Source organism: Diabrotica virgifera, chromosome 4 (genome assembly GCF_917563875.1).
Source record: "Diabrotica virgifera virgifera chromosome 4, PGI_DIABVI_V3a".
Classification (NCBI taxonomy): domain Eukaryota; kingdom Metazoa; phylum Arthropoda; class Insecta; order Coleoptera; family Chrysomelidae; genus Diabrotica; species Diabrotica virgifera.
The window spans coordinates 226,406,225-226,419,625 of NC_065446.1; the positions used below are offsets into that span (position 1 = coordinate 226,406,225).

The 13,401-nt window shown below is 33.6% G+C and overlaps 2 protein-coding genes across 3 annotated transcripts in view; one reads left to right on the forward strand and one right to left on the reverse strand.

Moving 5' to 3' along the window:
* Positions 1–13,401, forward strand: part of LOC114334365 (Bardet-Biedl syndrome 4 protein) — a 369,578-nt gene that overhangs the window by 271,054 nt on the left and 85,123 nt on the right. The gene's annotated exons all lie outside the window — the stretch shown is intronic.
* Positions 3,712–5,475, reverse strand: LOC114334364 (protein I'm not dead yet-like). The gene has a single exon (XM_028284403.2). The coding sequence runs from the start codon at positions 5,432–5,434 to the stop codon at positions 3,794–3,796; it is 1,641 nt and encodes a 546-aa protein (XP_028140204.1). The 5' UTR covers positions 5,435–5,475; the 3' UTR covers positions 3,712–3,793.

The following is a 13,401-nucleotide window of genomic DNA, read 5'->3' on the forward strand; positions in this document are numbered from 1 at the left end:
GCGCGAACACCGAATTAAAAATCCGGAGGGTGTTCAGAAGTTCAGAGGGAAAGATTTGAACTCCGCGAACGCTCGATTTTGTAATGCGCAGGCGTTCTTCCTCTGGGTATACCCAGGACGTACAGCGCGATCAAAACTTAGACAAGCGACTAGACGATCGTGCCCGAGAGAACACGATTATTCCCGCCCAGCGCCAGTTAAAGCCAGACCAGCGTAAGAGACGTTTCTCGGCGTTCTTTGTATTGTATTTTCAACTCGTGTTTTATCTAATTTTACGCTGTTAGTTTTATCTCAATATAATCCACATTATTAAGTGTTTATCGTATATTTTCGTGTAGCCACAACCCACAAACCCGTATAAGCTATATTCCTACTACGAATGTTTTTTCGATAAATCATTTACTTTTTGAGTATTTGCGAAAACCGTGTAAAACCGTGGTTATTTTGTTGAAAAATTAACATATTATTATTTGTAACGTCCTGATCATAGCAAGACCAGGGCACTAAGCAACACCACACTTCTGGGAGACACGAGGGGAGGAATTCCCCAAATATCCCTTAGGATATTCAAAAGAAACACGTGCACCGTTCCATCCATCAGAATGCTGCCCGACTGCTCAGCCCTGGGTTCGTTCCCTGTTCATTCTTTCTTCACACCCATCCCAGAAAGGTACAGGAAATAAAAAGTCTACCAAATAATGCTAAATGAGGAGCAGACTTTCATATCGCACTTTGTCCATTTTTTACATTTTTCAGGAAATGAGAAAAACTGCCACTCCGTTATTAATAAAGTTAAAAACACACACAAAATATGAACAAATGTACTTTTTTATTATCAATTTGCCTTGTTTATAAGTAACAACAGACTTTATTAGTTTTTTCAAATAAATTTGTTTTTTGATGGACAAAACGTCATTTGATTGTCTTTAAAAGACAAAATGTAGTTTGATTTTCCCCATTTTATCTAACTGATAAAATAAAAATATTAACTAAAGATGCATTTCTGCGTGTTTGGAAAGCAATATAGAAAATTAAAAAAAAATTATATGACATGGATGTCGTCCTCCAGAACGCAGCAACTTTCTTCTTCATATTCTCAGTTTTTTCTTCTTTAAAAGCATGGTTCATTGGCAATTCCAGCAGAACCACGTTACTTTTGCTAAAGTAAACTTAAAAACTTTTTAGAAGAGTCCCTATTTCTGAACAATACCTCTGTTTTGTACAAGATTTTGTTTTCCCAGCAGTTTGTTTGCATTGAGTTAAGATTATTCTATTGGTTTTACTGATGCCTATAACTATTTTGAGTGAAGGTGCTGCATGTTTTAAGTCATAAAAAGTCCAATCAGAGCTTAGCTTGTGGACTTGTCCTTTCTTAAATCTTTTTCTCTTTTTTGTCTTTTTAATGTCTTTTTTTAGAAATTCAGTCAACGCGGCACTTATTTCTACCACACCTTTTCCTGCTTCATGCTCAAGCCATTTGACCGGAGTTTTTGTTAAAATATCTATCACACAAAATGCAAAATAAAGTCGTTACATGGTAAAATAGCATTTCAAGACGAACGAATCGCATTTTGTCCAAAATTGTGCTATTTGTTTGTCTCTCGGTAATGGACAAAATGCGTTTTGTTTGTCTAGGCGATTTTTGAAACCAAAAATATACGTGAAATAGAATATCTAGGAATGTGTAAATTAATAAAGGATGTTTTGACGAATCCAACGCCACCTCTATGTCATAATGTGAAAATATGGACAAAGTGCGATTTGAAAGTCTGCTCCTCAAATACACTATATTTATTACAATAAAAAAAAATTAACAAAGAGACCCTGCTGGTTACCGGTATAAAAAGTATTAAGATATTACAATACACAGCTTTAAATCTTCCATTAGGAGTCACACAGTTCTCAAGGGAGGGTTCCAATCTCTGTAGAACTTGTTGCTGTCGGTAGTTGTGGAAAGTTTAGGGCTATCTTGTAGAAACCATTCTTTTGATGCATCAGTAGTTGGATCCAGGATACTGTGGGCTGTTGTGAGCCAGTTTTGCTCCCCAAGCTAGTGTGGGCTACAGTTTTCTTCCCCAGGTAGTGTTTTCCTACAGCTTTATTCCCAAGGTAGGGACTAGAAAAATTCATACAAAGATCAGTTTCCTCCCAAAAGAAAAGCCTGATCAGAAATAAAGCTGAGTGATCAAAGAAAAAAGGGTCTTAACAAAATCTCTGATCACAGCTTGGGAATATTAAAAATACATAGAAACAGGAAGAATTCTATCAATAAAAATATTGTGCGTGTGTTTTTGTGTTTTATTGGCACTGGGTTTCACAACCAACTGGCCAGTCAATTTCATAATGATTTTTTAAACTATAACTTATCACCAACTCAGGGGAGTACTGTGTAGTGTGTGCGTGTTGAGTAAGTGTCTTGTTACTTTGCAAAGTCGACGTCATTGTCTTTGCAAAGAGGCGCTAATTGTATCCGAACGTCTGCGGTCTCTCCGGTGAGTACGGATCCCACAAGGACAGAAACTATTTTCATTTATTAATTTATAATAAACGAAACATTTCTGACCCTGGTGAGATTCGAACTCACGACCATTCGGACCTTTCGATCCAAAGGTAGGCGCTCTTACCACTGAGCCACAGAGGGTCAATAAAATATTATAACTATGTACATGAAATAAAGTAATACATATATTATATACAACTAAAAAGAAATAAAATTAGAAAAGTTTTTAAGCTTTATTTCAAGGAAGAAAGTAGGTATCTGCTGTGCAAAAGAAATCAGTAAAAAAACTGAGGCTTAAAACTAGATAATTAAACTTACCCGTATGTCTAACGGCCTAAACACAAACACAATTTGTGCGGATATTGTTGCTCATTGGCGGATATGATGGAGAAAAGGGCAAGTAAGCAAGCAAGCAATTTGATTCAACCCGACCTGTGGGAGATGTCCACCCTATCGAAAAAGTACATTCGGGTGTAACAATTCATTGGGGCGAGGTGTTTTGACCCGAGTTTAAAACAGGGATCACCCCACCTCGCTCCAATGCCCCAGGCCATCCCTTCCCCCCCCCCATAGCACGCTGATGCGCAATGGGGGCACAACTATCGTAGCCAAATGCTCTTCACAATGGAATCCTGGGTAATAAGATTCCAATGTGGTGCCCTAATCGAATGCAAAAACTGAAAAGGGCGAGTACAAATTTGTATCAGCTTAAATACCTTAGAAGAATTGAAAAAATTAATTTGACGATTATAGGGCTGTTTGTAGAAATATATAGTGCGAGGAACAAATACCCAGCGGAGCTTAGTGTAGCGTTCAATCTGTTGATTGAAACCTTACATATTCACTCGCAAATAACTCGAAAAGTATTGACTTAGTGAAAAAACTCTGCAGAACAAAAGTTGCTTAAAATTAGTCAGTTTATGCACTTTCGGACTTATTTTGAACGTATGTTTTTCACCCCCGAGAAGGGGTGAAACTCACACCCAAGGCAAAAGCATACATCGGCACGGAAGAACATTTTTTATTTGACATGTTAGATATGTGTACCTATGCAGAATCTCGTCAATCCAAATGGTTCTTTAAAATTTAGAGCAAAAACCATAAGGAGATGGACTATTAATAACCAGCGTGGAGTTATTCCTTTCGTTATGTTACTGAAAAGGTAAATTTTGGAAAAATAAGATACAGAAATTGTTATAAATGGAGAAATGTTATTTTTAAATATTGTATATTTATTCAATATTGATATTTATAAAGAAATTAGATTTCATTTTTTCTTATTTATTTCTTGTACTAATGTACCCAATCTGGAAACTCTAAATCCCAAATAACAGGAGCCCAAATGGGGAATATACACAGTAATGTTGTTAGACAGATAAAGTAAACACCAATACCAGCCTTAGCCATTTCTACACCTTTAACTCTACAAGGTCCTGCGATTAGTGCATTTGGTGGTGTGGATACTGGCAACAAAAAACAAAGACAGCAGGCTAGTGCAACAGATAATCCTAAATACATTGGATGCAATTTAGCCACGACTGACATATCCATAATGATAGGTGTGAGAATAGTTACACAGGCTACGTTACTGGATAAGAACTGCGTGATAATTGAAGCCATACCAATACAGACTATGAGTATGTAGATTTTGTCATTTTGTAAAAAGGACTTAAGGGAGTTGGCTATAAGTTCTGTCATTCCACTTGCTTTAGCAGCATCTGCCATTGCGAATCCACCTCCTAAGATAAACAATAACCCCCAATGCATTTTATGTTCGATTGTTTTCCAAGAGACGATACTACGTGTTGGAGCAATTGGTCTTTTATCTTCATCTCTAGTGAAAAAGTATAGAAAATCCGGATAAAATGGGATGACAATTACAACCATAACAATTATAATTGCAACAACAGCATCTCCAACTTTAACATCTGTTATGAGTTTAGGCCATCCAGTCATAAAGCCAGGTCGTCTGAAGAACCAGAGCAAAACGCATGAAACGAAGCTAATACCAACAACTATTTCGGCAAAATTTAACTCTTTGAGGTCATGGATCTGCTGGTCTATTATTTCCCTTGCTACCCGTTCTGCTTCTGCACTTAGATTAACTGCTCTGGCTTTTCTCGACCGAGATCTAAAGAGACCGAAAAACCAGAATTGCATCCATGTAATTGTCAATATACCGTTTATTATCATAATAGGAATATTAAACATCATCCACTTAGCAAATTCAACTCCTGGGCTATTTGGAAATCTTGTCTCATAAACTCCCTTGTAAGCCAGATGGGATCCGGACCCTATTATGCATCCTGTGCCTCCTATGGTTGCCATGTAAGCGATAGATATATAGTAGCACATTGTTATATCTGTAGGATCTAGGTCTTCCTCCTCGTGTTCATCTTTACCACCAATTGTTGCGTCTTTTGGCTTTTGCCACATCTGGAGTAAACCTTGTTCTTGCATAGCTACCAGAGAACCTTCTACGATGGGCAACATTAGTGCTGTAGCCGCAGTGTTAGCTATCCACATCGAAATGAAGGCAGTTACTACACATAAACCAACGTGCAAGCGTTTTATACTACAGCCTACGAATTTAATCACATATAAAGCTATTCTGATGTGAAGTCTTGATTCTTCCATTGCAATTGCTATCACAATGCTTCCGATGAGCATCATGTTGGTATCATTCATGTAATTTGCAGCGACTTTGTCTGAACTTAAAATGCCCATTAGAGGGAATAATATCATCGGTAATAAAGAAGTTATAGGTGGTGCTATGCATTCTGTTATCCAGTAGCCACACATAATAATCACTACGTAGATGCATCGGTAAGGAGGGGAATAGTCGTATATAAAAATAAATGCAGGAAATACGGGCCAAAATATTGTAAACAAACTTTTCCAATAAACTTTTACAAATTCCATAAATTTTCCCATTTTCTAAAATTAGTTTAAATTTTGACGTTCATTGTTTATAAATTTTGATAAATAATGACATTTTCAAAAATGAAAATAAATTTTCTTCTCTTTCATATAAAAATCTATTAATGTCACGATATAAATGACCATAGGTTTCGCAGTCAATATTTCAACCACATATACACATTTCTTCTTCTTCTTAGCCGTCTATCGTCCATTGTTGAACATCTAAACATTGAAACTAAAATAGGAGAATATCAGCAGGGATTTAAAAAGGGAACCATATACGAAAACATGAAAAACCTAGATGTCCCAATGAAACTTATAAAGCTTACGAAAATAACGATGGAAGGATCGACGGTAACATAATAACATATGGCGGCATCTCCAAAAATATAGAAATACTTATGCCTGGTTGCACCAACAGATCTTAAGCTCCATCTTAGCTAAGCTCTACTTATAGATAGGGCCTCCTTGAGTATCACTTACGTTGGACCATAATTTTAGATTCTTACCTTATTATCAATCATATCTATTATTATATTATGGTATTCTTATTGTAATATATCATAATTATATTATATTAATTCTTATGATATTCTCGACTTAAGCCTAAGGTCTGTTGGTGCAACCGGGCATTAGTAACTGGAGTACGACAGGGTGACTCTCTATCAACGTCATTATTTAGTGTCGTTATAGAAGGAACAATAAAAACTACCGAAATAAAAGGTTCAATTATAACATCGACGACACAACTTGTGGCGTACGCTGACGACATAGCAATGATTAGCAGAAACGTAAACAGTTTAAAGGAAGAACTTGCAAAGTTGTGCAAGGAAGCTTCCAAGAGGGGTTTGGGCATAAATCAAAATAAAACAAACTCTTAATATGCTCAAGAAATAATACATTTAATGTGACAAGGTTAAATATTGGAGAAAATGAGTTTGAAATGGTAGAACACTTTAAATATTTTGAGGTTTCAGTCTATGGAACTAAGTGTATAAGCATTGTTGTTTTGGCCTCATTAAATTTATTTCATTCGAAGTACCTGGCCTATTTTCTTGATTAATTATTTATATGGGAAATAAGCTACAATTAAAATGAAAAAAATAATTTTATTAACGTTTCGACGCCTAAATCGGGTGCCGTTGTCAAAATACAAAATATTACTAAAATAAACTAAAGTGTTGTTGCTAAGCAAAAAAAAATTCTTCTAATAATTTATTTAATCTCACTCATTTATATTGGCAATTCAGACATATATTATACATTTTAAAGTAGAAGACTTTAAAATGATATTGCCAATATTTATGAGTTGCGTTCCTGGGACGACTTACTGAAAGATAGTTCATTCGATTACATGAAATTAACCCCAACTCAAGAATATCCGTCATAAAAAATTATAGCATGTGATATGTCTTTAAAAAGACAACCAAATGCAACGACAGTAAAATTCTCGCGTTAGAGACTTCATAGTAAATCACAAGGGAAAACCAGGAAAAACCCTGTGATACTATCCCGACATCGTAAGTATTTGGTCTTACATTAATTTACTCTCAAAAAATAATACCAAATTCTGACATGTAACATGTTTAAATTATAAATATTATTAATAATACTAGATATATAAGTAATACTAAAATATAAAATATGTACTAGCTCGATATTATTGACTTACTAATCTTGGTATTTTCTTTCTATTGACTTCCTCTTTCAGTATGGGTAACCACATCCTACTGCATTCTACCGAGGAATTTGCGACACAATTGGTTTCATTTAGCATAATTAGAGCCGCTTCTTTGATTTTTCTCTTTTTACTATCTGATTCTTTCAGGACTATACTTGAATCTCTCCACTGAACTCTATGTTCATTATCCCATGCGTGTTGACATATTTGAGATCTCTCAAATTCTCTATTTTTAATATAAGATTGATGTTCACTTATTCTAACGTCTAATGGTCTTGATGTCTCACCTAAATAAAATTGTTCGCATTCACAAGGTATTTTATAAATGCAATTTTTTGTTCTTTCTTGATCATTGTTAGGTTTAGTTTTAGATAGAATAGATCTCAATGTGTTTGTTGTTTTGAATGTTGTTGAAATGTTGAATTTATTTCCTATTGTTTTAAGTTTCTCGGATAGTCCTTTTATATATGGTATTGATATTTTCCTCGTATTATTTCTGGTGAATGTTGTAGGATCCCGTTCTAAGTTGTTCTGTTCCATTCGATCCAATCTTGACAATTCCTTATTTATAAACGATAAAGGATAATCATTTTTTAATAAAACAGATGTTAACAATTGTTTTTCTGCTAAAAAGGAATTTTCGTTAGAACAAGTAATTTTGGCTCTATCATATAAGGATTTAATGATTCCCTTTTTAACGTTGATGTTGTGATTTGACTTGTAATTGAGATATCTGTTGGTGTGTGTTGGTTTTCTATACACTTGAGTCTCATATCCAATATCCTTCTTTGAGATCAAAACATCGAGGAAAGGTAGGCTGTTATTGTATTCCTTTTCCATTGTAAATTTTATTGTCTCTTCTTGATCGTTTATAATATTCAGGAATGTATCCAACAATTCTGATCCATGAGGCCATATTGAAAACACATCATCTACATATCTCCACCATACTGTGGGTTTTAAATTTTGTTTAGAAATAATATTAGTTTCGAAACTAATATTATTTCTAAACAAAATTTAAAACCCACAGTATGGTGGAGATATGTAGATGATGTGTTTTCAATATGGCCTCATGGATCAGAATTGTTGGATACATTCCTGAATATTATAAACGATCAAGAAGAGACAATAAAATTTACAATGGAAAAGGAATACAATAACAGCCTACCTTTCCTCGATGTTTTGATCTCAAAGAAGGATATTGGATATGAGACTCAAGTGTATAGAAAACCAACACACACCAACAGATATCTCAATTACAAGTCAAATCACAACATCAACGTTAAAAAGGGAATCATTAAATCCTTATATGATAGAGCCAAAATTACTTGTTCTAACGAAAATTCCTTTTTAGCAGAAAAACAATTGTTAACATCTGTTTTATTAAAAAATGATTATCCTTTATCGTTTATAAATAAGGAATTGTCAAGATTGGATCGAATGGAACAGAACAACTTAGAACGGGATCCTACAACATTCACCAGAAATAATACGAGGAAAATATCAATACCATATATAAAAGGACTATCCGAGAAACTTAAAACAATAGGAAATAAATTCAACATTTCAACAACATTCAAAACAACAAACACATTGAGATCTATTCTATCTAAAACTAAACCTAACAATGATCAAGAAAGAACAAAAAATTGCATTTATAAAATACCTTGTGAATGCGAACAATTTTATTTAGGTGAGACATCAAGACCATTAGACGTTAGAATAAGTGAACATCAATCTTATATTAAAAATAGAGAATTTGAGAGATCTCAAATATGTCAACACGCATGGGATAATGAACATAGAGTTCAGTGGAGAGATTCAAGTATAGTCCTGAAAGAATCAGATAGTAAAAAGAGAAAAATCAAAGAAGCGGCTCTAATTATGCAAAATGAAACCAATTGTGTCGCAAATTCCTCGGTAGAATGCAGTAGGATGTGGTTACCCATACTGAAAGAGGAAGTCAATAGAAAGAAAATAGCAAGATTAGTAAGTCAATAATATCGAGCTAGTACATATTTTATATTTTAGTATTACTTATATATCTAGTATTATTAATAATATTTATAATTTAAACATGTTACATGTCAGAATTTGGTATTATTTTTTGAGAGTAAATTAATGTAAGACCAAATACTTACGATGTCGGGATAGTATCACAGGGTTTTTCCTGGTTTTCCCTTGTGATTTACTATGAAGTCTCTAACGCGAGAATTTTACTGTCGTTGCATTTGGTTGTCTTTTTAAAGACATATCACATGCTATAATTTTTTATGACGGATATTCTTGAGTTGGGGTTAATTTCATGTAATCGAATGAACTATCTTTCAGTAAGTCGTCCCAGGAACGCAACTCATAAATATTGGCAATATCATTTTAAAGTCTTCTACTTTAAAATGTATAATATATGTCTGAATTGCCAATATAAATGAGTGAGATTAAATAAATTATTAGAAGAATTTTTTTTGCTTAGCAACAACACTTTAGTTTATTTTAGTAATATTTTGTATTTTGACAACGGCACCCGATTTGGGCGTCGAAACGTTAATAAAATTATTTTTTTCATTTTAATTGTGGCTTATTTCCCATATAAATAATTAATCATAAAAATGCCACAAGGAAATAGTTTCAGAACAGCCTATTTTCTTGCCCAGATATTGTACTAAATTTTTTGTTTTCTCTTTAATTACCTTTCGTTAGTACTAACTAGTCGTGGTTGTCAGTAAGTAAGAACAAATTGAATTGTTAAGTCGTTTCCTGTAGTTATCAAGTGTCGCCAAAAAACGCCGGTTTCAGTTATAGTAAAAAATAAATTAACCCTTTCTCCCTCCTTCCTTAACCTTACTAATAACTGAAGACTTCTCGACCTACCAGTTAAAATAAGGTAAGAATTTTTTTGTTATTATTTCCATACAGTCCGCTTTAAATTCGATTGCGTAATAGACCAGCATAGCCCAATCGCCACCCCATAAGTTTGGCCTTCTAGCCGGATCGTCTTGAATCAATTTCGTTGTTGCTTTGCCGGTTCAAGATCTGATCTATCGTATTTTTCGCATTGGATAAATTTATTTAAAATTATAATTGTAATCGGTATAGTATATTTGTCGTGTTAAAATCTAATTAAATCGTAGTGTACCCTTTTTTTTTCGTGTATCGAAAAACCTTGTTCTTCGGTCGACTATAGTTGGAACATTGAATTCGTGTTTTTGCTTCTGAACCCATCGCTTAGTGAAATCGATTTTGATTAAGTAAATATATTTGATTTGGATATTTTGCAAACCTAAAAATAATTTGTTTGGATTTAGTTTAATAAAATTTTAGTAATTGTTGAAAAAATATATACACCTAACTACTATACTTGACATATTTTGGGTTTTGTTCCATTTTATTTCTTCATCATTGATAATTTTTTGAAAGAATTTCAATATTTATTATTAAACATGCCTAAAAGTCAAAACGAACTAAAATTGGAGCGATTATGCTCTAAACGTGAAACTATCTTTCGTAGGGCTCAATTATGTTACGATGCCGGGTCGGCCTTAGAAAAAGATCCAGAAAATGCCTCAAAAATGCGTAACTTTGCAGTTAGATATAGTACTTTCGAAAAAACTCTATCAGAATATGAGGAAATTGTTCAAGATATCGTTATATTAAAACAAGAGATGGAGCCAGATGCTGGCGTTGCATACCATACGCATTTAGATGCATTTTATGATCTCTACTCCAATATTGAATATTTAGCTTCATTATTAATAAATAAACCTGCTGTTTTGAGTAATAATCCCAATAGTACTAATAATTCTACTATTAAAATGCCCAAATTTGAATTAGTTAAGTTTGATGGTGAAGATATATCTCTGTGGCCTGTTTTCTATGAAAATTTCAAACAATTTGTTCATAACAAAATAGAATATCCCAAGTCCGATAAGCTACAGTATTTGTTGAGTTGTATTTCCGGGAAAGCCTTGAAAAGCTGTAGCTCAATAGAACCCATTCCTAATAATTATGACATTATTTGGAATATGCTTGTTGAAAGATATAATGATAAAAAATATTTGTTTAATCTCTATATGGATCGAATTGTTAATTTTCGCGGTTTGCAATCTAATAATCCATCATATTTGGAAATATTTTTGGAAAAGTTTGATACTAATGTTTCTGCACTAAAACGATTAAATCTCGATAATTTAGATGATCATATTTTAACTTATTTAGCTATGTTAAAATTACCACAAGATACCATAGATTCATTTGATTTAATAAGAAATAATAATGATTTACCCGCTTATGATGATTTATTGAAATTTTTACGCCAACGTAGTAAATCTCTTATTAAAAATGATAGATCAAGGAATTCCAAAAATAATTTTTCGTTTCAAAAACCGAACAAATCGTTTCATTTGCAAGAACAGAATACGTATTCCTCCATAGATTGTGTTGTTTGTAAAAAAGGCCCACATTTAATTAAAGACTGTAAGCACTTTTTAGGGCTACCATTTGAATCCAGATTTAAATTAGTGAAGGAAAATAATTTATGTTTAAATTGTTTTTCTTCAAAGCATCGAGTATCCAATTGTCCGTCAAAATTTTCTTGTGTTGTGTGCAAAGCTAGGCACCATTCCAAGTTGCATAAGCCAAATACTACTCGGCCTAATGAGAATGTTCCATTTCCCTCCACTAGTACTGAGCCTACCTCTGGTTCTTCTGATAATCCTTCTAGTTTACATGTTCGCCATTCTAAAAATATCCCAAATGAATCAGAATCGAGTTCTGTTAGTCTGTTTGGGACAATAATGGTTAAAGTTGTTGATAAATGGGGTAGTGCTCACAAGGTTAGATTTTTGTTAGATAGTGGTTCTTCTGCTAATTTTCTTACTTTTGATTGTTCCCGAAAATTAGGCCTAAGTTATTCGAAATTAAATTTGACAGTTTCTGGTATAGGAGGATCAACCACCCCGATAGTAGGTAAAACCAACATTGTTATCTTTTCCCATTTTGATAAAAAAATACAATATCCTATAGAAGTGTTGCTTATAGACACAATCTCTAATAAGTTGCCAGATCAACCAGTTGACAAAGACTGTATTAACAGTATAGAACACTTGAAATTAGCTGACCCGAATTTCTTTTTTCCTGGCAAGATAGATGGTATTTTAGGCTTATCTGTCTTTTCAAATATCATTGGTTGTAATAGAGTGTCATGCGAAGATTCTCTATCAGCTATTGAGACTAGTTTAGGTTATGTAGTCATGGGCTCAGCTGCACCAAATTTTGAAAAAATCCACACATATTTGTCTTTCGTCTGTAACCCTTTGTTGAATTTAGATTCCTTGGTCGAAAGAATGTATGAATTAGAGGATTTGCCCACTGTTACTAATAGTTCATCAGAAGATGAAATTTGTGAAAATTTATTTTTAGAAAATGTATGTAGAGATGCAGATGGTAGATACACAGTTTCATTGCCGTTCCAAAATGATCCTAATGTACTGGGTGATTCTTTTGTTCTTGCTAAAAATAGATTGTTGTCCTTAGAAAATCGCCTAGCACCAAACCCAGAACTTAGAAAACTTTACTGTGATATCTTTCAAGACTATTTAGACCAAAAGCACATGAGTTTAGTTCCCATTCAAACCATTGATTCGTTGTCGTATTATATTCCCCATCATTGTGTTTTTAAATCAGATAGCCCTTCCACTCCTTGTAGAATAGTCTTTGATGCCTCTATGAAAACTAGTAAAGGACCGTCATTAAATGAAATTCTTTATAAAGGTCCAAAATTACAAAATAATCCTACCACAATATTGTTGAATTTTCGTCTTTTTCCAATCGCAATTGTCGCTGATTTGAAACAAATGTATAGGCAGGTTAAAGTGGTTGAATCTCATTGTTCGTTTCAAAGAGTTTTGTGGAGATTTGATACCAATGATCCTATTTCTATTTTCCAATTAAATACTTTAACTTTTGGAGTAAAAGCCTCACCATATCTTAGTCTCAGGGTAATAAAACAATTATGTAATGACGAATCTAAAAGTTTTCCTGATGCTATCATCCCAATTTTAAGAGATATGTATGTAGACGATTTTATTAGCAGTTTTCCAAATGTTTCTGAAGCTATAGTTACACACACTCAGTTAGTGAATTTGTTTCAAAAAGGTGGTTTTAAATTAACCAAATGGATGTCGAACTCGAACGATCTACTATCGACAATCCCCGAACCCCTTCAATTGGTCAAAACCAAACAATTTGATAAGTCAGTCTCCAAAGTGTTAGGATTGCAATGGGAAGAAAAATGTGACAA

Bases quoted from the DNA above. Each gene is read 5' to 3' on its own strand.
- LOC114334364 (XM_028284403.2), bottom strand. From the start codon at position 5,434: ATGGGAAAATTTATGGAATTTGTAAAAGTTTATTGGAAAAGTTTGTTT.